Consider the following 22,230-nt stretch of genomic DNA (forward strand, 5'->3'; position numbering starts at 1 on the left):
TATGTTAGTATAGGGTGTTGTGTATAATAAACAATCATAATGAATTATTATTAAATTCAAAAAGGTTATTCAGTTATTTTGGTCTTGTATTCATTCGGGACCTAGACCTGGATACTTGGTTGGGCCTAAGGTGTTACAAGCTCCCTCTTCATTTGTCTCACCAAAGAGAATGTTGTTATCTGCAAAGAACAAATGTGTCAATGCTAGACCACTTTGCTCCATTTTTGCTCATTGAATTACCTCTTCTTATTTTGCCAGTTTGAGCAAACTTGACAGGTCTTCTGCATAAATTTAAAATAAATAGGGACTTAAGGGATCCTATTGTCACAATCCCTGGGAACGTCGAAATACTTCTCCTTGATTTCTATTGAATACTACCAAGTATGACACCGATGTTACACATTTCATCACTAAAGCAACCCAAGTACTGTTGAAACCTAGCTGCACCATCATCCTTTCTAAAAAAAAATCATTCCACCTTGTCATAGGATTTACTCAAATCCAATTTTAATGCAAACGAACCGTGAGAGCCATCACACCTCTTTTTGAAGGTGTACAATATTTCATATGCAATAATAATATTGTCGGAGATCTACCTCTTAAGAACAAACACCCTTTAAGCCTCATCAATACAAATATCTAGAAGTTGTCTGAATCTGTTGACCACTGCTTTGGCTATGATCTTGTAAATAACATTTCAAATACTAATAGGTCTGAACTGGGAAATTGTGTTTGGAGTGTTGACTTTTGGAATAAGCACTATGTTTGTGCGATTGGTTGTATCAAACTCTCATTTTCCATTTAAAACATCAACATAATATTGGGTTATTTTGTAACACCCCAAACTCGGCCTGGACAATACAATCGGATTGTGGAAGTTACATTGTACGTGAAAACAATATTATTTCATTTTGGAAAAACTCTATAACTCAAAAGAAAACAAGTTTGATTAACCCGTTAAAGACGTACCCTTTTTTTTAAACCGTGAGTACGTTGAAGAAAACCACATTTGTTAACTTTACTAAAACATATACAATTTACTTATTTTGTTTGTGAGAAAAAACATCTTAGCGAAATTTCAATACAACTTGGTAGCGGAAAACATTATAGCAAATCGATCTTATATTTGTAGTTTATTTTTAGTTTTCTTGATTTAAGTATCGATAGAAGTTTAAACTTTTACAAAATGAATATAAAAATAATTTTTAACGTTCCAAACAAATTTAAAATGTTTAAAAGTCTGAAAAGTCCATATAAACAAAAGAAATTCCAATGCATACTTAAACCAAAAGTGTGAAATTCGAGCTTCAGAGTTATCGTCCAATCCTAAGTCTGAGGATCACCTGAAACAAAACAAATAAACGCGTGAGCTTTACGCCCAGTATGTGATATGGCCCACATATTGCAGTATATGTCAGAATGTATCATGACATATCAGATTTTGTAATGGGGCATATCTTATAACATATCATATCATATTTCATATCATGTCATATCTCATATCATATCGTATCATATCTTATCCTACCCCTATTCACTACACATCATCTCCATCCATCCAATCACGCCAATATGTGGTGGTATGCCACTAAAAAATATGGAGCTGAGCTGCCAGATAAAAATTTGCGGTCTAGCCAACATAATTGTTGTAATAACTGTCATATCACACTTCCTCCATCAAACCATAACTTACCCCAATGCATATATACAAACATAGTAACATAAGTATGTAACTCACAAATCATATAGCATGCATAGTTAACGTACATACTTATAGAGCATATCATATCACATTATTATACTTATCAAAACTTACTTAACATGCTTCCTACACATACCCATGTTTGTATACTAAAACTTACACTTTCCTGGGCCTACATAATGCCCACGGACCTAATTTTTGAGTCCCTTAATTGAGCCTCAAAATTAGCCCAAAAGGCCCACATAGCCCAAAAAGCCAATCCGTGTGGTCCACACTACCTGGCACACAGCCAACCACACGGTTGTATAGTGCATACGATCTGCCACACAGCCTGGCACATGACCATGTGGCGCTGGGCAGTTTCAAAAACAGCCCACTTTTCGCTATTTTATCGAGTTTTGAATGAGTTTTCAAGTTAATTTCATACACCTGATTGGTGATATAACAAACCACACGTCTGGAACTCATGAAACCTATATTTGTTTAGTAAATTATACTAATTAACCATCAAAATATCTATCCAAAATAGCATATATTTGTCAAAATTGCAATCCCCAAAACCAAAATCAAGTTCTTACCACTCGAAGAATAGTGTCCGAAACGAGACTACTTTATTGGAGGAATTTGATTCTCGAACCCTTCACCTAACCAAAGTACAAGGACATTACACCACTAAGAATGAAGATTCACCATTAACGCAATCCCTAAATTAATCAAGAAACAAAACAAAAAGAAAAACAACATAGCATAAAGTAATTCAACTGAACTTACACCCCGATTAAAATTATTAGAGACGATTGCCGAAACGAACACAAAAGAAGATGCAATGGCAACAAGCGAAAACGATGGAAGACAAGCAAAGAAGAAGAATTCAACTGAAAAGAAAAGAAAGTAGAAAATAGTGCAAAAGAAAATAGAGAAAAACAAAGAACAAAAAAGAAACATGGAAGTAAGAGGGTGGACGGTTGGGCGTGAGAGAAAATTTAGGGATAGGTTGTTTTAATTTTTTTAATTCCAAATAAGATAAAATTAGCTACTTCTATCACATGGCAAGAAACAAAAAGAATTCCTACAATACACACATAGAGACTCGAACCCAAAACCAATGCAAACAACCCCAAAGCACTTAACCAACACACCATAACAAATTACTTACAACATGTTTGGTTGCCAATACACCCCTAATCGGTGGGCCCCACTAATCCCTCTTTAATACGTTGTTTGGTTGATTGTATTACCATTACGTCCCAAATCAGTTCCTTCTCTAATACACCCGATCCCGTAATAGATATTCCCCCATCTAGCGCCAATTAGAGAATCCTTACCCATTTCTTATTTTCGTTTCCTTTTTCTGCCCTCATAGATTTCTGCTTCTTCTTCCATCGGTATTGCAGATCTGTCCTCATTTCTTCTGCTTTCATAAAATCTTTGCTTCAACATTGTCTTCGGCTTTCTCTGTTTTAATTTTTCTCTCCTGTAGTTTTATATCTGTAATTCAACACTCGTTTTCGGTATCAATTCATGGCAGAGTGTTAACTGGTGCAAAATTGTTGCTTTAGATGTTTATGTTGCAAATTTTATTTCTATAAAATTGAAATCAGCAAAATCTATCTTTGTTTTTCTATTTCTCTTATCTGTCTTTCATCGGAGTCGATCTCATCATCTTCCGAGCTTTCAATTTCAAATAAGATTCAATGGGTAAACCCTCAAATCGTTTCTTCCTAATCTATTTTTTTTTCTCTTTTTGCATTTTTGTTCCTCACTATTTATAGCTTATTCAGTGATTCGTTTCTTCCTTTCATTACTCAATTAGTTTTGCGGTTTATTTGTTTAATTTCTGTAAAGTAATGGCAAAAGAAAGCGGCTGAGCAAGCAGCGCCGCCTTAATAATTTTGTTGGTTTTTTTCTTCTTTTTCTTATTATTATTTAGGGTGCGATGAGGTTTAGTTCTGTGCATTATGGATGCTTTCTCGCTTTACCTTGACATGCTATGAACATTTGATTTCTCAGCGACAAGCGATGAATGTTGTTCAGTTCAACTTATTGATGGAGATGGTTCATTCAATGATACTGGAATCGAAAGTTTTATCAAGGAAGTGAAACTTCATGAATGCGGTCTGTCATATGCCGTGGTTTCCATCATGGGACCGCAAAGCAGCGGTATGCCTTGTTATCTTTGTGACTTTCTGCTTTATACTTTCCTTTCCCAGTTCATGGTAAGCTGCTTTGTGTATTTACTTTGCATTATGTTTAATGATATTGTACTAGAAATATGTGGGATACAAATGAGAGTATGATAAGCTTGAAGCCTGGTCATGTCAGTTTTCAGAAAATGGCATGTCTTTCATATTGCACTTTCATGTGAACTTGTTACTACATGACATTGTTAAATTACTTTTGTAGTTAGTGTTATATCCATCTTTTGTTATTGTTATTTTGAATGTAACTCATGCCATAAATGATTTCATTTGGGCATATCTTTCATATCTCACTTTCAGGTGAACTTGTTACCACATGATATTGTTAAATTACTTTTGTAGCTAGTGTTATATCCATATTTTTTTATTGTTATTTTGAATGTAACACATTCCATAATTGATTTCAATTTTAAGTTTTCTGTAAAATGATTCAAACTACCAGATATCATGTATCATCTGTTTTCACTTTTTAGAAAAGAACCCATTGGACATTGTTTTCATTTATATTTCACCAGTCCCGTCTGTTTAAGTTTTCACCAGTCCCGTCTGTTTAAGTTTACTGATTCTTCGTTTACATTGATAATTTGATATCTAGATGCTATTAGTGAGCAATCATCAAATGGTTATTTGCTTATTGCTATTAGTTATTGTAATGTAATCACACATCATGATTTCCAGAATGAGAGTTAGACATATACTTAGCTGGTTTCGAATTTGATTTTGCTGTTATTGGATTGTTTATTATCCTGCTAGATTAGAATTAAGAAGTTTGGTCAATGGGAAGACTGGATTTACACTTGATCTGATGGAAAATATAGATTAGAGTCCAACAAATGTTTTTCAATATGTGTTTGAATTATACATGTATAACTAGTTTTGTTTGAGACCATAGATGATAATATATTCGAAACTGGGATTCCATAGATCTGTTGGGAATTGAGATCATAGGATTGTATTGTTCTGTGACAATTCATTCATTGGTCCTTTTAGTTTAAAGTTTCTGAGTCAAAAATATTTGAAATTTTTTTGCAGTGGCTACTCCAAAGCAGATTAGGGAACTTATGCAAGTAGATGGCTTAACCAATGATGAAGTTAAGAGTCATTCGTTCATGTCCCGTTGTCTTGTTTCAGTTCATTATTTTGGTCTGAAACTTCTTGTAGTTGGAATTTGTCAATGGAAGCAGCCATGTTTTTGTAGCTGTATTCCTTTCTTCCATTGATGAAGCTTAAGCTCAGCATTTTGCTTGACTTGCTGTTAATTTAAGTCTCATTGGTTTGAAGTGCAATAGTGTAATGAGTTTCATTGGCTGCCTTGTTAGTGTCTTTTGTTTTTTCTGCATGTAAGTAGATTCGAATCACTGTCTTTGATACAAGTTGAAGCCGGAGTTTAGCTTTGCTGGTTCATACAGTCACCTTTACAAGATGGTGTCCAATATAAATCAATGAAATACTTTTCATATGATAGATAATGAAATTTTATTGCAGCAATGGTTTACCGGTGTTGAAGGGTGATGATTTGAAGCAACCTAAGGTAGTAAGTACCCGAGGTGAAGGCCGAACTTCAATAAGCTAAGAAAAGAGGCCACTTTGTTATTATTATGCTTTGTTAACTACTTTGTTTATGTTCATCAATTGCCAAGCTTCCAGAAAACCACTGTAGATAGACTTTCAAGACTATATGAATTTGATATAATTTATGGATACAAATTAGTGCTACGAGTTCACAGTTTGGCAAAATCTTAATTTTAATTTTGGTTCAAATTCCGACTCTCAAAGTCCAACAACGATGACCAAACCACGACTCAGTTATGAAGTAATGACGACTCAAATGAGAAGTTATTTAGACAGAATAAGTTAATGATTGAGACAGGATTAAGACTAACCATTATATAATACTCCAAGGAATTGACAGAAAAAGAAAAGAAAAGAAAGAATACTGTATGTTTTATTTGTCAATTATTTCCAACATGTTAGTTGGTATTCTATATAAAATACATACCAAGTCGACATCATCCATGTGAGTTAATCCCCATCAAATAGTGTTGATTTGAATGTCTTTCCAACATACATTTTGACAAGAAATTATATTTTATAGTATCATATATTATGATTTTAGTAAATTCATATAAGAATATTGATTATTAAGAATTTTATTAAATTATATATTTTAATTAAAATATATTTAATAATAATTATGTTAAATTATCTTTTATAGTATCTTATATTATGATTTGAGTAAATTCATATAAGAATATTAATTATTAGGAATTTTATTAAATTATATATTTTAATTATAATATATTTAATAATAATTATGTTTAAATATGATTAAATTATTTATTATTGATATTAATAATCTTATTAAAATTTAAATAACAATAACAATAATAATTTACCAAAACAAATTTCTGCTAATTATTAAGAATTTTATTAAATTATATATTTTAATTAAAATATATTTAATAATAATTATGTTTAAATATGATTAAATTATTTATTATTGATAATAATAATCTTATTAAAATTTAAATAACAATAACAATAATCATTTACCAAAACAAATTTATGCTAAAGGTATTCTAGTCATTTTAGTTTTTTCTATTATGCTATTACACCTCTATTCCATTCAACCAAACACAAGATTACTATTACGCCTCTATTCCATTACATTCAACCAAACAGTTGATTTGCTATTACACCTCTATTCCATTACACCTCTAATCCAATACAGCGAACCAAACGTGCCCTTAATATATTTAAACCACCAAAATTTAATAAATTCGGGGCATTATATATTTCCCTGCCTATAATATGCCAATACTTCTGAAAAATACAGTTGGAAAACCATCCGTACCTGACGCTTTTAGTGGAGCCATACTTTTAATTGCGACCAACACTTCATCTTTCCTAAACTCAGCTGATAGCTCTTCGTTCATACCCTCTAAGAAGCAAGGTTGTATTCCCAACAATAAATGTTCGCAGTTCCTTACTGTTGAAGTCGTGAATAATTCTTTGAAATAAATTGCCGCAATTACAGCCATTTCCTTTTCCCCTGTTACCCATACTCCAGTCTTGTCCCTCGGCCCCCTAATAGTATTCTTTCTCTTGCGATAGCATGCAAACTGATGAAAATAGGACGTATTTCGATCTCCAAATCTGAGCCAGCTTGCTCTTGCTCATTGCTCTCAGAACAATTCTTCTTTATCTATTTCTATGTTCAACGCAAGCTTAATCTCGGTTAGCTCAACTAGATTGTCCTAATCAAGATCAACAAAACTCACTTCTTCCAACTAGGCACTCAATTCAGAGAATCTTTATTTTCGATCTGTTTGATTCGCTTTCACCCAACTACTTAACTTAGTTCTTAATTCTTCCAATTTTGTCAGCATATCCATCCTCGATGACTCCCAAAAAATTTTAATTTGCGTCCCACATGTTTCTTCAAGTACCTAGTTCACATTAAAATGGAATTGGGAGTGTTTCCTTACCAGCTGGCCTCTTTCATTGCTTATAGTATCAGTCAATACGAGGCAGTGATTAGAAACGGTATGAAGAAGATGTTTAATAGTATAACCTGGAAAGAGCTCCCTCCAAGCCGAATTTCCCACCTCACGATATAGACATTCTCACACATTATTTTTCGATATCCGTCCTCTCTCTCAAGTGAACCACTATCCCAAAAAGTCCAAGTCATTAAGGTCACATAATTTAACGATACTTAAGTACATGAGACATAGGAAACAATTTTTTTAAAAATGTAATTTATGTTTTATTTTTTATTAAATTGATCGAAATCTTTCTCAAAATTAACATTTTATTTATGATAATGTTTTAATTATGATTATTTTACAATTGAATTTTTTTTTTTGCAAAACTGAAACCAATCATTTTCCAAAATATTAGTAATATATGTTTCTAGTTAACAATTAATTTCTCTAATTAAAGAATAAAAGTTAGGCCGTAATTGTTTGGAGGCAAGAAGTTTATGTGTGATTTAATGCGTTATTACTTCTATTTTCATTTCAACAGCAAGTAAATCAAATAAAAAAAAATTAGAGGAGAGAGAAAGATTAGTTTTTTTTTCTCTTAAACTATGTGGATTTCAAAGACAACATGGAGGAAGAAAATGAGATTAAGGGAGGGTCTGGATGATTGGTGCGTTTAGCTGCGGTTAGTGTAAAAATTGCGGTGGCGGTGAGATTAAATATTGTAGCGATACTGTAACGTGAGACAAAAAGTAAACTAAATGCATCGCACCGCACTCAATCGCTCATTCAAACTCACCTTAAAATTTGAGTAAGACAATGACAACGATTAAATTAGAGAAGAGATTTTGTCAAAATAATCCAAAGTCTAAACTGAGATGTAAATGCATGATTTTTTTTTTGTTTTGATCATTTAATTTTAGCAGCTCAATAATATATTCTTTATTGCATTTCAAAAATGCTTTTTGGAGCCATTTTGGTATAATAAGGGCGTTTTGATAAAAATAATATTAAAAAATAATTAATAATAAAAATAGGGTGATGAACAAATTAATTAAAAAATAGAGTGTTTGTTATTGCCTGACACATTGGCGGCGAACTTTTAAAAAAAATTTGAAAAAAAAATAAAATAAACTGAAAAAGTGAAAAAAAAATTATGATGTTGCCTGATACATTGACAACACCGGTGGATTTTAAAAATAATTCTGATAGCAAAAAAAAATTAAAAAAGTGAAAAACAACTAGTTTTTTGTTCCAACACTAGATGATAACTTTTTACCTACTTTTAATGCCTTACTGGTTTTTTTATTCATTTAATGCCTTAATGTGTTTTCCCTATGTTTAATATATTTTCTTTGCATTTTTAATTCTTAAACAACCGTTTTTTTTCATCAAAGGGTGTCGCCGGCACCAATTAAAAAATATTTTTTTCACATTTTCTACTACTTTTTCTATCAAATTTTTTAAAAATTCACTTATGCCACCAATGTGTCAGGCGGCTCCCGAAATTATTGTAGCAAATACTTAATTTTCATAATTAATTTATTCTTTATCCTATTTTTAATTAATAATTAATTTTTTTAATATTATTTTAATAAAAAAAGTCTATAATAAGTCATAAAAAGTTAATTTTAAAATTAAAAGTGTTTTTGAAAAATAAGTTGGAACTTAAATACAAGTTAAAATTTCTTGTCTTTGCATTTAGGAAAAAATATTTTGGAATTAAATAACATTTTTAACCCTCATTTATAATCTAACGAATGTTACTTAATATTTATATTATGTATACAGTTATTTTTATTGAAATTTATTTCAAATATATGATATTATATATTTGAAATTGTAATAATTTTTTTAATATTTAAAATATAATTTATATATTTAAATTAAATATTGCAAACAATTCATACTAATTGCTTAAAAAATTTTAAAATTTATATTTCATAATATTAATAAACTTTAACATCATTTATATTTTTACTTTATAATATCTATATTCAAAATAAATATTTTATTTTTAAAAATTTATTTCAATTTTTTTAAAAGAATGCCGGCCATTTTACCAAAAAAGTCCTTTTTTTTAAATTTTTCGAAATGGACCACATTTTTAATTATTTACCGGAATGGGTCATTTCCACGAAATCGCTGCCACGTAAGCGCGATGTCAGGGTACGTGACAGGTCATCGCGTCCACGTCAGCGCCACCTGCTGATGTGGACGCGATGACACGCGCGCGTGAACAGTGCCCCAACGGTAAAAAATTTGACCGTTCCCCCCCCAACGGTCACTTTTTTTTACTATAAAACCCCCCTACCCCTTATTTTTTCACAAACAAATATTCTCTCAATTTCCTTCCAAAATTCTCTTAAACTCTCAAATTCCTTCCAAAATCCTCTCAATTTCCTTCAAAAAATCTCTCAAATCCATATTAAATTTCTTTTTCCATTCAATTTCATTTTTTAAGAAAATTTTAAATATTTTTATTTTTAAAAATAATTTTAAAATTTTTAAAATTTTCAACAATGGCCGGATCATTGATTCGTCTTGATAGGAATCACATATCGGTGGAGCAAATGAAAATGGTAAGTATTAAATTTAAAATTTTATTTAAGATATTTTTATTTATGTATTTTTAGATAATTATTAATTTATTTTTTGTTATAAAAGTCTAAAGATCGGGTATTGGAATGCAATATTCGGAATATGCATGGTCCTCCATCACCGTTAGTAGAGAACTACCTGCGGGAAGCGGGATTTTGGCACGTGGCGACGGTAGGCCGGGGATGCAAGTTGGAGCCGAAACTGATCAGTGCGTTAATCGAGAGGTGGAGACCCGAGACGCACACATTTCATCTTCCATGTGGAGAGTGCACTATCACTCTAGAAGATGTCCATCTGCATTTGGGATTGCCGGTGGACGGGCACCCAGTCACCGGATCTACCCAATCTAGCAATTGGGAGGCGGTGTGCTACGAGCTTTTGGGCGCTTTTCCGGATAAAATGGAAGGAGGTAAGGTAGAGATGGACTGGTTATGTGCCACCTTCCCCGATCTGAATGCAGATTCAACCGAAATTGAAAGAATCCGATATGCTCGATCATACATTCTTCAAATAATTGGAGGCTATCTGATGGCCCACACGTCACGGAGCCATGTACATCTAAGGTGGCTGCTAAAACTCGTTGATTTTAGACCAGCCGGTGAATTAAGTTGGGGGTCTGCCGTCTTGGCAACATTATATTGGGAGATGTGCGGTGCGACCAAACCGAAGAGAGCAAAAATCGGAGGTTGTCTGTCGCTACTGCAATCATGGGCACGGTTTCGCTTTCTATTTCTACGTTCTCGAGTGAACCGCCCATATACATTCCCACTCGTAACGAGGTAAATTTTATATTACATTTTGAAATTGTTATGTAAATTTTGTAAGAATAAAAGTATGCTAAAAATTTATTTAATTAGGTGGAACCATCCGGCAAGTTATCGTGGATTACCGTCTGAACTTGAAGATATACGGCTTCTATTAGATCAACGGTAGGAAGCAGAAGTAAGTATTATTGCAAATAGATATTTCCATACATTCGCTAGTGGATTGATGTTTAGTATTTAGTATTTAGTATTTAGTATTATGTATATAAGTAATATTTCTATCATGTTCATGTGGTTTCAATGGACACCATACGAGGATCCGGCAGTCCGGGCAATAATCCCAGAAGAGTTTTTACAAAACCCGAACGCTTGGCACGTGAAAGTGGTGTTGATCAACTATGCAACCGTGGAGCCCCACCAGACAGACAGAGTTCTACGACAATTTGGATGTAGACAACCGATCCCTGCGGACCCTGAGGTGTTTGACAAGCACCACAAAATCGACCTTCGGCTATTAGGTACGGATTGGACTAGATATTGGTCAGAGTACACAGAAATGTGGGAAAATTGGCATGAATATCTACCTACTCGAGAACAAATCATCGTTCCCGAGTTAGCGTGCATTCCAGAATACATGTCATGGTTTAGGATCCATGGAAAGCCGTATTTACTTACACCAGAGGAGAGGCAGCGGCAAATACGTGTCGGAAGGGAAAGGAGCGGGCCTCTAAATCCAAGGGGACAAGACTACGAGGGCAGCCCCTCAACGAGGCCCATACATTCACCGGGTACATCATCAGCGACCATGCAATCACTGTCCCCAACGAGAGCACCGACGCAGTCACCTGACGCAGCAATTCAACAGATGATACCAACGCATTCGCCTTTCCCTATGATGCCAGGTATGTTTCCTAACCCTTATATGTACCCTAACCCGTACATGTATCCTTTTCCAAATCATATGGCAGGTTGGAGCCAAATGTCCGAATCAGCTCCATTTCCTGTAATGCCGAGCGGACCACCGATAACTAGGCCAGCGGCGCAGGAGGGGTCGCAAGGGGGCCGTCGGGGAGTTCTCCTTTTTACCAATCGCCAGCAATGCATGGCTTTCAAACTCCGTCGCCGTTCATGATGCAAACACCTTCGCCGTTCATGATGCAAACACCTCCACATACACTATTCTTTGAAGGTGGATCATCGTCCCAAGTCCGACAACCAGATGCCGAACCGGAAGAACAACAATCACCACCGGAGGAAGAACAACCGCCGCCGGAAGCTAGAGGAAGGAGGAATCCAGCGCGTAACCGTCGACGACCGCCATGTGGAACCGAATCCCCCGGTCATAGACATTGATTACCGTATTAAAATTTATCATTTCATGTAATGAAATACAAGTTTATGACGATGTAATACACATAGAAATTTTTCCAAGTTATTTTGATATAATTTGTTTAAAAATCCAAACCTAATTTAATTTAATTAAAAATCCTAACCTAATCTAAAACCCTAAACCCTAAACCCTAACCCATTTGTATTAAAAACCCTAAATTAATTTAATTAAAAACTCTAACCTAATTTAATTTAATTAAAAACCCTGAACCTAACCCATTTTAATTAAAACCCTAACCTAATTTAATTTAATTAAAAACCCTAACCTAATTTAATTTAATTAAAAACCCTAACCCTAATTTAATTTAATTTAAGAGCCCTAAACCCTAACCCTAATTTACCCTAAACCTTAAACCCTAAACCTAATTTAATTTAATTAAAAACCTTAACCCTAACTCATTTTAATTAAAATCCCTAACCCTAATTTAATTTAATTTAAGACCCTAACCCTAACCAATTTTAATTAAAAACCCTAACCCTAATTTAATTTAATTTAAGAACCCTAAACCCTAACCCTAATTTACCCTAAACCTTAAACCCTAAACCCTAACCTAATTTAATTAAAAACCCACTCTAACCCATTTTAATTAAAAACCCTAAACTAATTTAATTAAAAACCCTAACCTAATTTAATTTAATTAAAAACCCTAACCCTAACCCATTTTAATTAAAAACCCTAACCTAATTTAATTTAATTAAAAACCCTTACCTAATTTAATTTAATTAAAAACCCTAACCCTAACCCATTTTAATTAAAAACCCTAACCCTAATTTAATTTAATTTAAGAACCCTAAACCCTAACCCTAATTTGCCCTAAACCCTAACCTAATTTAATTTAATTAAAAAATCTAACCCTAACCCATTTTAATTAAAAACCCTAACCTAATTTAATTTAATTAAAAACCCTAACCTAATTTAATTTAATTAAAAACCCTAACCTAATTTGATTTAATTAAAAACCCTAACCCTAACCCTTTTTAATTAAAAACCCTAAACTAATTTAATTAAAAACCCTAACCTAATTTAATTTAATTAAAAACCCTAACCCTAACCCATTTTAATTAAAAACCCTAACATAATTTAATTTAATTTAAAACCCTAAACTAATTTAATTTAATTAAAAACCCTAACCCTAACCTATTTTAATTAAAAACCTTAACCCTAATTTAATTTAATTTAAGAATCCTAAACCCTAACCTTAATTTGCCCTAAACCTTAAACCCTAACCTAATTTAATTAAAACCCTAACCCTAACCCATTTTAATTAAAAACCCTAACCTAATTTAATTAAAAACCCTAACCTAATTTAATTTAATTAAAAACCTTAACCCTAACCCATTTTAATTAAAACCCTAACCTAATTTAATTTAATTAAAAACCCTAACCCTAACCCATTTTAATTAAAAACCCTAACCCATTTTAATTAAAAACCCTAACCATTAATAAAAGTTTTTGGGCATAATAATTTTACACAGTTTTACAAGTTATGTTGGATTTCGTAAAATGTTTTGACTGGTACTAACATTTAAGAAATTGTAGTAATTTGATAATTTTACTAACAATTAATACAATTATCAAATAGTAATTGAATAAAATGTAATTGCATCTAAAATTACATTCAACTATTGCGATTAGGGCATGATCGACTTGTATGGCCTGGGTTCCTACACCAACCGCACAAATTCTGTTGATTTGTTCTTTCTTGGATATCCATATTGTTCCGTATTCTAGTGGAGCAAGGGTGACCCTTCGGCTTGCGACGCAATTCTCTATCCAGTAACAGCTTAAAAGGAGCAAGAGATACGGGCGGCCACTTACGTTCATCTGGGACCGGTGGGAAAACGTGTCTCCATACGTGGTACATGTTTTCTAATTTGTACACTTCGTCCACATAACTCAGCGGATCTAGACGAAATTTCTGACAGGCTGCAATAGCATGAGCGCATGGATAACGAAGTGCATCGAACTTCCCACAGTCACAAGTCCTGTTCCGCAAGTGTACACGATATTGCCCGCCAACAACACCTTTGTGCGGTCTGTCAAACTCCGTCACGCGAAACCATAAATTGTCTCGATCATGACACACTGCGTGCATGATGTTTGCCCCCACGTTCGCCTTGTTAATTTCTTGAACTACCTTACTGCACCATACATGCCCACCCTGCATCTGGCCTGCATAAGTTGCCGCTCGCTTTGGAAATAGCACTGCCAAACGGAAATATGTCTCTCGCACAACCGCTGTTATCGGTAGATGGTGCGTTTATTTAAGAACAGAATTTATGCATTCTGCCAGGTTGACGTCATTGGCCATATCGTAGGCCTCCATCGTATGCTTGTGCCCACTGTTCGAAACGTATGTTGCAAAGGTAGTCCGCCCCTTCTCCATTTTGGGATCGTAAGATTTCCAACATCTCGTGAAAACGATCTTTATTCATTTCATACCCTACCAATATAAGAACATAGTGAATATTTTATACCACTTCTACCAATAAAACTAATTCAAAATGACAAATGAAATAATACAGTTATATAGTAAATACCCATGTTGGTCACTTGTCGTCGTTCGGTCTTAGATGGATATTGCCTGTAGTAGTTCGAAGCAACATGTCTCAGGCAATATCTATGGTTTGTACACTACCACAAGCTTTCCTCTCGATCAAATGCAGCTAGTATACCGGCGCCCCGATCTGAAATAACACAGATATCAGGTTGGGGGCACACATGCCTCCTTAACCTAGAGAGAAAGAAATCCCAGTCATCAGACGACTCTCCCAGTGTTATTGCAAATGCAATTGGAAGAATTCTCCCACCGTCGTCCTGTGCCACTGCAACCAATAGCCGATGAGTGTACCTACCGAACATGAAGGTACCGTCAATTTGTACCAACGGCTTGCAGTATGGAAATGCGTCTTGGTATTGCTTAAAGGTCCAAAATAGGCGTTTGAACACTTGGCATCCACGTAGCAATCGGCCGTTGTAGTACGCATGTTCCGTTTCAAGGTCTGTGATGGCACCTGGGACGTATCTCTCTAGCACCTGACACCATTGCCATATTTCATTATATGAGGCGTCCCACCCACTATGCATCTTCTCCAATACTTTTTGCTTAGCTATCCATGCCTTACGGTAAGAGGGCGTGTACCCCATTTGGCTACGGATATTGGCAATTATCACCGGCACTGAAGTCCTAGGATCTGCTTTTATCGTTGGCAGTATCAAGCTAGCCAACATAGCTAAATCCATTTTTCGGATGACCTTCTGAAACACCTACAGAGGGAGGGAGTACATTAAATAATGCAACATTGGAAAATAAAAATATTATTCAGACACATTCAACACTGTACCTGCAGCACATGTATGTGGACCTTTGTACTTTTTGATCTCCCACAACCCTGTCCTCTTCCTTAACGAGGCGACGATTTTCCATGAACATGTGCCGTCTTGCACCGTACACTTCGCCTCAAACTTATCAGATTTTGATTTAACGACGTGGTAATTAACGCCGTTTTTGATGCTATGCTGTTTCAAAGCACCAATAAAACTATCCTTATTGGTAAACTGATTACCAACTTCAAGTTCATCGAGATCTACCCCCGAACTTGTACAATCGCGCAACCGGTGTGGTAGATCTGGAAAATCTAACGCATCATCTGCTGACAGATCGACATTATGCATGTGGGCTGGAGGTGAGTATGCTCTAAATCGTGGATTTTCTTCATCATCTGAACTCCTATCACCATATTCACTTTCTGTTGGAATAGGCTCTCGTTCAGAAAATAATCCTACCTCTGCACCATCCGGCCCGGGCTCTCGAGGTGGATCCACATCGGACTCATCTTCTAACCCACAATCGTCTGCAGTGTACGACGTCCCCTCACCGGTTGATATCGTAGGTAGTACGTCATCCCTTCTTCTGGGCATTTGATAACGTCTCCAATTGGATGTAGATTGCCATCCACTAGAACTTGATGCAGTTCCCCAGCTCGTATTTCCAGCGTCAAACGTCGAGCCACCGACGAACATGTCCCATCCACCGACAGAGTGTCTTGGTGGGGATGTGTATTCGACACCGCTATCGAATATGGGTTGTTCCGTATTTTGTAACCCGCTAACTGAGTGTCGGCCAGGGGTCGTGTACACATCTCGAACACTAGACGGAAGTACATCAGTTGGTGACGTAAATTGTACATATAACTCAATATAAGTTGCCCCGCTAGCAAGATGAGTTTGCACCATTGCCTCTAAGCTACGAGCACCTTTTATGTCGAATGAGTCATATGTCACCGGATCAACAGAAGAACAAAATCGATACGTGATTGACAGAACTTTCATTGACGTCGTTTCGAAGATTTTACGCCTAATTATTTTACGAAGTTCTGTCAAATCTATGTTTTGGCTAAATGACAGTCGCACCGTATTCTCCGACAAAAAAACAACACCATTCTCGGTGTGGCAAACCTCACCATCGTAGTAAATAACAGCACTAATACGTTCACTCATTTTGAAACTCTAACTTTCTTAGCCTCTTTAAAATGTTTCTGCTATGACTTATGCATTCTAAGAACATTTTCTACCTAATTTATAGCCTCAGCCCAAACTTGCTACTGTAGCAAAATCGCGTCCACGAGGGCGCGATTTGACACTATTTGCTCAGAAACGTCAAAAAATAATTATTTCCTACATGACCAACTGTAGGGAAATCGCGTCCACGAGGGCGCAATTTCACAATTTCTTCTCATATAGCATCCTGGTATCAGCGATTTTATACTATTTGCTCAGAAAACGTCAAAAAAATTATTTCTTACATGACCAACTGTAGAGAAATCGCGTCCACGAGGGCACGATTTCACAATTTCTTCTCTGATAGCATCCTAGTAGAAGCGATTTTATACTATTTGACCAGAAACGTCAACTCGAAATAATTTTTCTCGGGACCCCTAAATCCTAAAAAGCCTGCACCCTAAACCCTAAAACCTAGAAAACTCAAACATAAAATTAACGTCAAAATCGCGTCCCCGGAAACGCGCTACATGACAGGTCATCGTGTCCACGTCTGCGCGACCTGTTGACGTGGAAGGAAATCGTGCCCTGACGCGATAACCTGTCACGTACCCTGACATCGCACTTACGTGGCAACGATTTCGTGGAAAATGGCCCATTTCGGTAAATAATTAAAAATGTGGCCTATTTCGATAAATTTTTTTAAAAAAAGCTTTTTTTGGTAAAATGGCCAAGAATGCCCACCATTCATTTAAAAAGAAAAAGTAAAAAAGTACCTCGATAAAACAAATGAAACCAGCTGGCCACAAAACACCATGCGCCAATAAAATTTTGTGATTTTGAAATTAGAAATTTGTAATTTTAATATATATATATGATAAAATATTGGGCATTTTACCAAAAAAAACCTTTTTTTTAAATTACCTAAATGGGCCCATTATTTAATTATTTACCAGAATGGTCTATTTTCTGGCAAATCGCATCCACGTCAGCGTGATGTCAAGGGACGCGTCAGGAAATCGCGGCTACGTCAACGCAAGTTGCTGACATGGCAACAAATCGTGCCCTATAGGACGTGATTTGCTGCCACGTCAGCAACTCGCGCTGACGTGGTAGTGATTTCCTGAGCCACGTAGCGCGTTTCGGGGGACGCGATTTTTCCGTTTTTCCCACGTTAGGTTTTTTTGGCTTTTAGGGCTTAGGGTTCAGGCTTTTTAGGGTTTTTAAGTCTTAGAAGAAATAATTTCGAGTTGACGTTTCTGATCAAATAGTATAAAATCGCTTCTAACAGGATGCTATTTGAGAAGAATTTGTGAAATCGCGCCTTCGTGGACGCGCTTTTGCTACAGTAGGTCATGGAAGAAATAATTTTTTTGACGTTTCTGAGCACATAGTATAAAATCGCTTCTAGCAGGATGCTATTTGAGAAGAATTTGTAAAATCGCGCCCTCGTGAACGCGCTTTTGCTACAGTCGGTCATGTAAGAAATAAATTTTTTTGACGTTTCTGAGTAAATAGTATAAAATCGCTTCTAGCAGAATGCTATTTGAGAAGAATTTGTAAAAATCGGGCGCGCTTTTGCTACAGTAGCATGTTTGGGCTGAGGCTATAAATTAGGCAGAAAATGTTCTCAAAATGCATAAGTCACTGCAGAAACAATTTAGAGAGGCTAAGAATGTTAGAGTTTCAAATATGAGTGAACGTATTAGTGCTGTTATTTACTACGATGGTGAGGTTTGCCACACCGAGAATGGTGTTTTTTTTGTCGGAGAATACGGTGCAACTGGTTTTTAACCAGAACATAGATTTGACAGAACTTCGTAAAAGAATTAGGCGTAAAATTTTCGGAACGACGCCAATAAAAGTTTTGTCTATCACGTATCGATTTTGTTCTTCTGTTGATCCGATGACATATGACTCGTTCGACATAAAAGGTGCACGTAGCTTGGAGGCAATGGTGCAGACTCATCTTGCTAGTGATGCACCTTATATTGAGTTATATGTACAATTTACATCGCCAACTGATGTACTTACGACCGGTGTTCGAGATATATACGTGACCCCTGGTCGACACTCGGTTAGCGGGTTACAAAATACGAAACAGCCCATGTTCGGTAGCGGTGTCGAATGCACAACCCCCACAAGACACTCTATCGGTGGATGGGACATGTACGTCGGTGGCTCGATGTTTGATGCTGGAAATACGTACTGGGGAACGGTATCAAATTCTAGTGGGTGGCAATCTACATCCAATTGGGGACATTATCAAATGTCCAGAAGAAGGGATGACATACTCCCTACGACGTCAACCGGTGAGGGGACCTCGTACGTTGCAGATGATTGTGGGTTAGAATATGACTCCGATGTGGATCCACCTCGAGAGCCTGGGCCAAATGGTGCAGAAGTTGGCTTATTTTTTGAACTGGAGCCTATTCCAATAGAATCTGAAGATGCTGAAAGGAGTTCAGATGAAGAAGAAAATCCATGATTCAGAGCATACTCACCTTCAGCCCACATGCATAATGTCGATCTATCCGCAAATGATGCGTTAGAGTTTCTAGATCTACCAAACTGGTTGCGTGATTGTACAAGTTCGGGGGTAGATTCCGGTGAATTTGAAGTTGGTAATCAGTTTACCAACAAGGATAGTTTTATTGGTGCTTTGAAACAACATAGCATCAAAAATGGCGTTAACTACTACGTCGTTAAATCCAAATCTGATAAGTTTAAGGCGAAGTGTGCGGTCCAAGACGGCAGATGTTTATGGAAAATCTACGCATCGTTAAGGAAAATGACAGAGTTGTGGGAGATTAAAAAGTACAAAGGTCCACATACATGTGCTGCAGGTATAGTATTGACGGTTTCTGAATAATACTTTTATTATGCAATGTTGCATTAATTAATGTACTCGGTTTATAGGTGTTTCACAAGATCATCCCAAGATGGATTCAACTATGTTAGCTAGCTTGATACTGCCCACGGTAAAAGCAGATTCCAGGACTTCAGTGCCGATGTTAATTGCCAATATCCGTAGCCAAATGGGGTACACGCCCTCTTACCGCAAGGCTTGGATAGCTAAGCAAAAGGCGTTGGAGAAAATGCATAGTGGGTGGGACGCCTTATATAATGAAATATAGCAGTGGTGTCAGGTGCTAGAGAGATACGTCCCAGGTGCCATCATAGACCTTGAAACGAAATATGCGTACTACAACGGCTGATTGCTACGTGGATGCCAAGTGTTCAAATGCCTATTTTGGAGCTTTAAGCAATACCGAGACGCATTTCCATACTGCAAGCCGTTGGTACAAATTAACGGTACATTCATGTTCGGAAGGTATACTCATCGGCTATTGCTTGCAGTGGCACAGGATGGCGGTGAGAGAATTCTTCCAATTGCTTTTGCAATAACACCGGGGGAGTCGTCTGATGACTGAGATTTCTTTCTCTCTAGGTTGAGGAGGCATGTGTGCCCCCAACCTGATATCTGTGTTATTTCAGATCGGGGCGCCGGTATACTAGCTGCATTTGATCGACAGGGAAGCTTATGGCAGCGCATACATCATAGATATTGCCTAAGACACGTTGCTTCGAACTACTACAGGCAATATCCATCTAAGAGCGAACGACGACAAGTGACCAACAAGGGTATTTAGTCTATATCTGTGTTATTTTGTTTGTCAATTTGAATTAGTTTTATTGGTAGAAGTGGTATAAATTATTCGCTATGATCTTATATTGGCAGGGTATGAAATAAATAAAGATCGTTTTCTCGAAATGTTGGCAATTTTACATTCAATTAACGGAGAAGGGGCGGACTACCTTTGTAATATACGTTTCGAACAGTGGGCACAAGCATACGACGGCGGCCTACGATATGGCCATATGACGTCGAACCTAGTTGAATGCATAAATTCTGTTCTTAAAGGAACGCGCCATCTACCGATAACATCGGTTGTGCAAGAGACATATTTTCGTTTGGCGGCGCTATTTCTAAAACGACCAGCAAGTTATGCAGGCCAGATGTAGGGAGGCCATGTATGGTGCAGTAAGGTAGTTCAAGAAATTAACAAGGCCAAGGCGAGGGCAAACACTATGCACGCAGTGTGTCACGATCGAGACAATTTATGGTTTCGTGTGACAGATTTTGACAGACCGCACCAAGGTGTTGTTGGCGGGCAATATCGTGTACACTTGCGAAATAGGACTTCTGACTGTGGGATGTTTAATGTACTTCATTATGCATGCGCGCATGTTATTGTAGTTAGTCAGAATCTCTGTCTGGATCCGATGAGTTATGTGGACGAAGTGTACAAATTAGAAAACATTTACAACGTCTGGAGACACGTTTTGCCACCGGTCCCAGATGAACGTAAGTGGCCGCCCGTATCTCTTGCTCCTTTTAAGCTGTTACCGGATAGAGAATTACGTCGCAAACCAAAGGGTTGACCTTGCTCGACTAGAATACGTAACAATATAGATATCCGAGAAACAACTAGTCAAATGAAGTTGTGCGGATGGTGTAAGAATCCAAGCCATACAATTCAATCATGCCCTAATTGCAATTGTTGAATGTAATTGTAAAAAAATTAAGTTTGTGAAATTATTAATTGATAAATTGTATTAATGGTTAGTAAAAATTTCAAATTATATAAAATTATTAATTGTTAGTACCAGTCAAAACATTTTTTCAAATCTAACATTATGTGAAAGTAAAATTATTAATTGATAAATTGTATTAATGGTTAGTAAAATTATCAAATTAGGTTAGGGTTATTAATTGTTAGTACCAGGAAAAAAACATTTTTCCAAATCTAACATTATGTGAAAGTAAAATTATTAACTTAGTTTAGGGTTTTTAATTAACTTAGTTATGGTTTTAAAGTTAAGGGTGATGGTTTTTAAGTTAAGGGTTTAGGGTTTTTAAGTTAAGGGTTAGAGTTTTTAAGTTAAGGGGGTTAGGGTTTTTAAGTTAAGGGTTAGGGTTTTTAATTTAATTAGGTTAGGGTTTTTAATTAAATTAGGTTAGGGTTTTTAAGTAAATTAGGTTAGGGTTTTTAATTTAATTAGGTTAGGGTTTTTAATTAAATTAGGTTAGGGTTTTTGGGTTAGGAGTTAGGGTTTTTAATTAAATTAGGTTAGAGTTTTAGGGTTAAGGGGTTAGGGTTTTTAATTAAATTAGGTTTGGGTTTTTAATTAAATTAGGTTTGGGTTTTTAATTAAATTAGGTTAGGGTTTTAGGGTTCGGGGTTAGGATTTTTAATTAAATTAGGTTAGGGTTTTTAATTAAATTAGGTTAGGGTTTTAAGGTTAAGGGTTAGGGGTTTTAAGGTTAAGGGTTAAGGTTTTTAATTAAATTAGGTTAGGGTTTTAGGGTTAAGGGTTAGGGTTTTTAATTAAATTAGGTTAGAGTTTTTAATTTAATTAGGTTAAGGTTTTTATTTAAATTAGGTTAGGGTTTTAGGGTTAAGGGTTAGGGTTTTTAATTAAATTAGGTTAGGGTTTTTAATTAAATTAGGTTAGGGTTTTTAATTTAATTAGTTTAGAGTTTTTAATTAAATTAGGTTAGGGTTTTTAATTTAATTAGTTTAGA

At 35.7% G+C, this 22,230-nt stretch overlaps 1 protein-coding gene across 1 annotated transcript; it reads left to right on the forward strand.

Annotated features, from left to right (window-relative positions):
• Positions 1-2,945: 2,945 nt before the first annotated feature.
• Positions 2,946-5,616, forward strand: LOC107933412 (uncharacterized). Its single transcript, XM_016865620.2, has 3 exons — positions 2,946-3,400; positions 3,713-3,862; positions 4,933-5,616. The coding sequence occupies exons 1-3, from the start codon at positions 3,397-3,399 to the stop codon at positions 5,118-5,120; spliced, it is 342 nt and encodes a 113-aa protein (XP_016721109.1). The 5' UTR covers positions 2,946-3,396; the 3' UTR covers positions 5,121-5,616.
• Positions 5,617-22,230: the final 16,614 nt, after the last annotated feature.

The sequence above is a fragment of the Gossypium hirsutum genome, chromosome D01 (genome assembly GCF_007990345.1).
Source record: "Gossypium hirsutum isolate 1008001.06 chromosome D01, Gossypium_hirsutum_v2.1, whole genome shotgun sequence".
NCBI classification, from domain to species: Eukaryota; Viridiplantae; Streptophyta; class Magnoliopsida; order Malvales; family Malvaceae; genus Gossypium; species Gossypium hirsutum.

What these genes read in the sequence shown, in the direction of transcription:
- LOC107933412 (XM_016865620.2), top strand. An exon ending in CATGGGACCGCAAAGCAGCG is followed by an intron (nt 3,863 to 4,932) that starts GTATGCCTTGTT and finishes ATTTTTTTGCAG; the next exon opens with TGGCTACTCCAAAGCAGATT.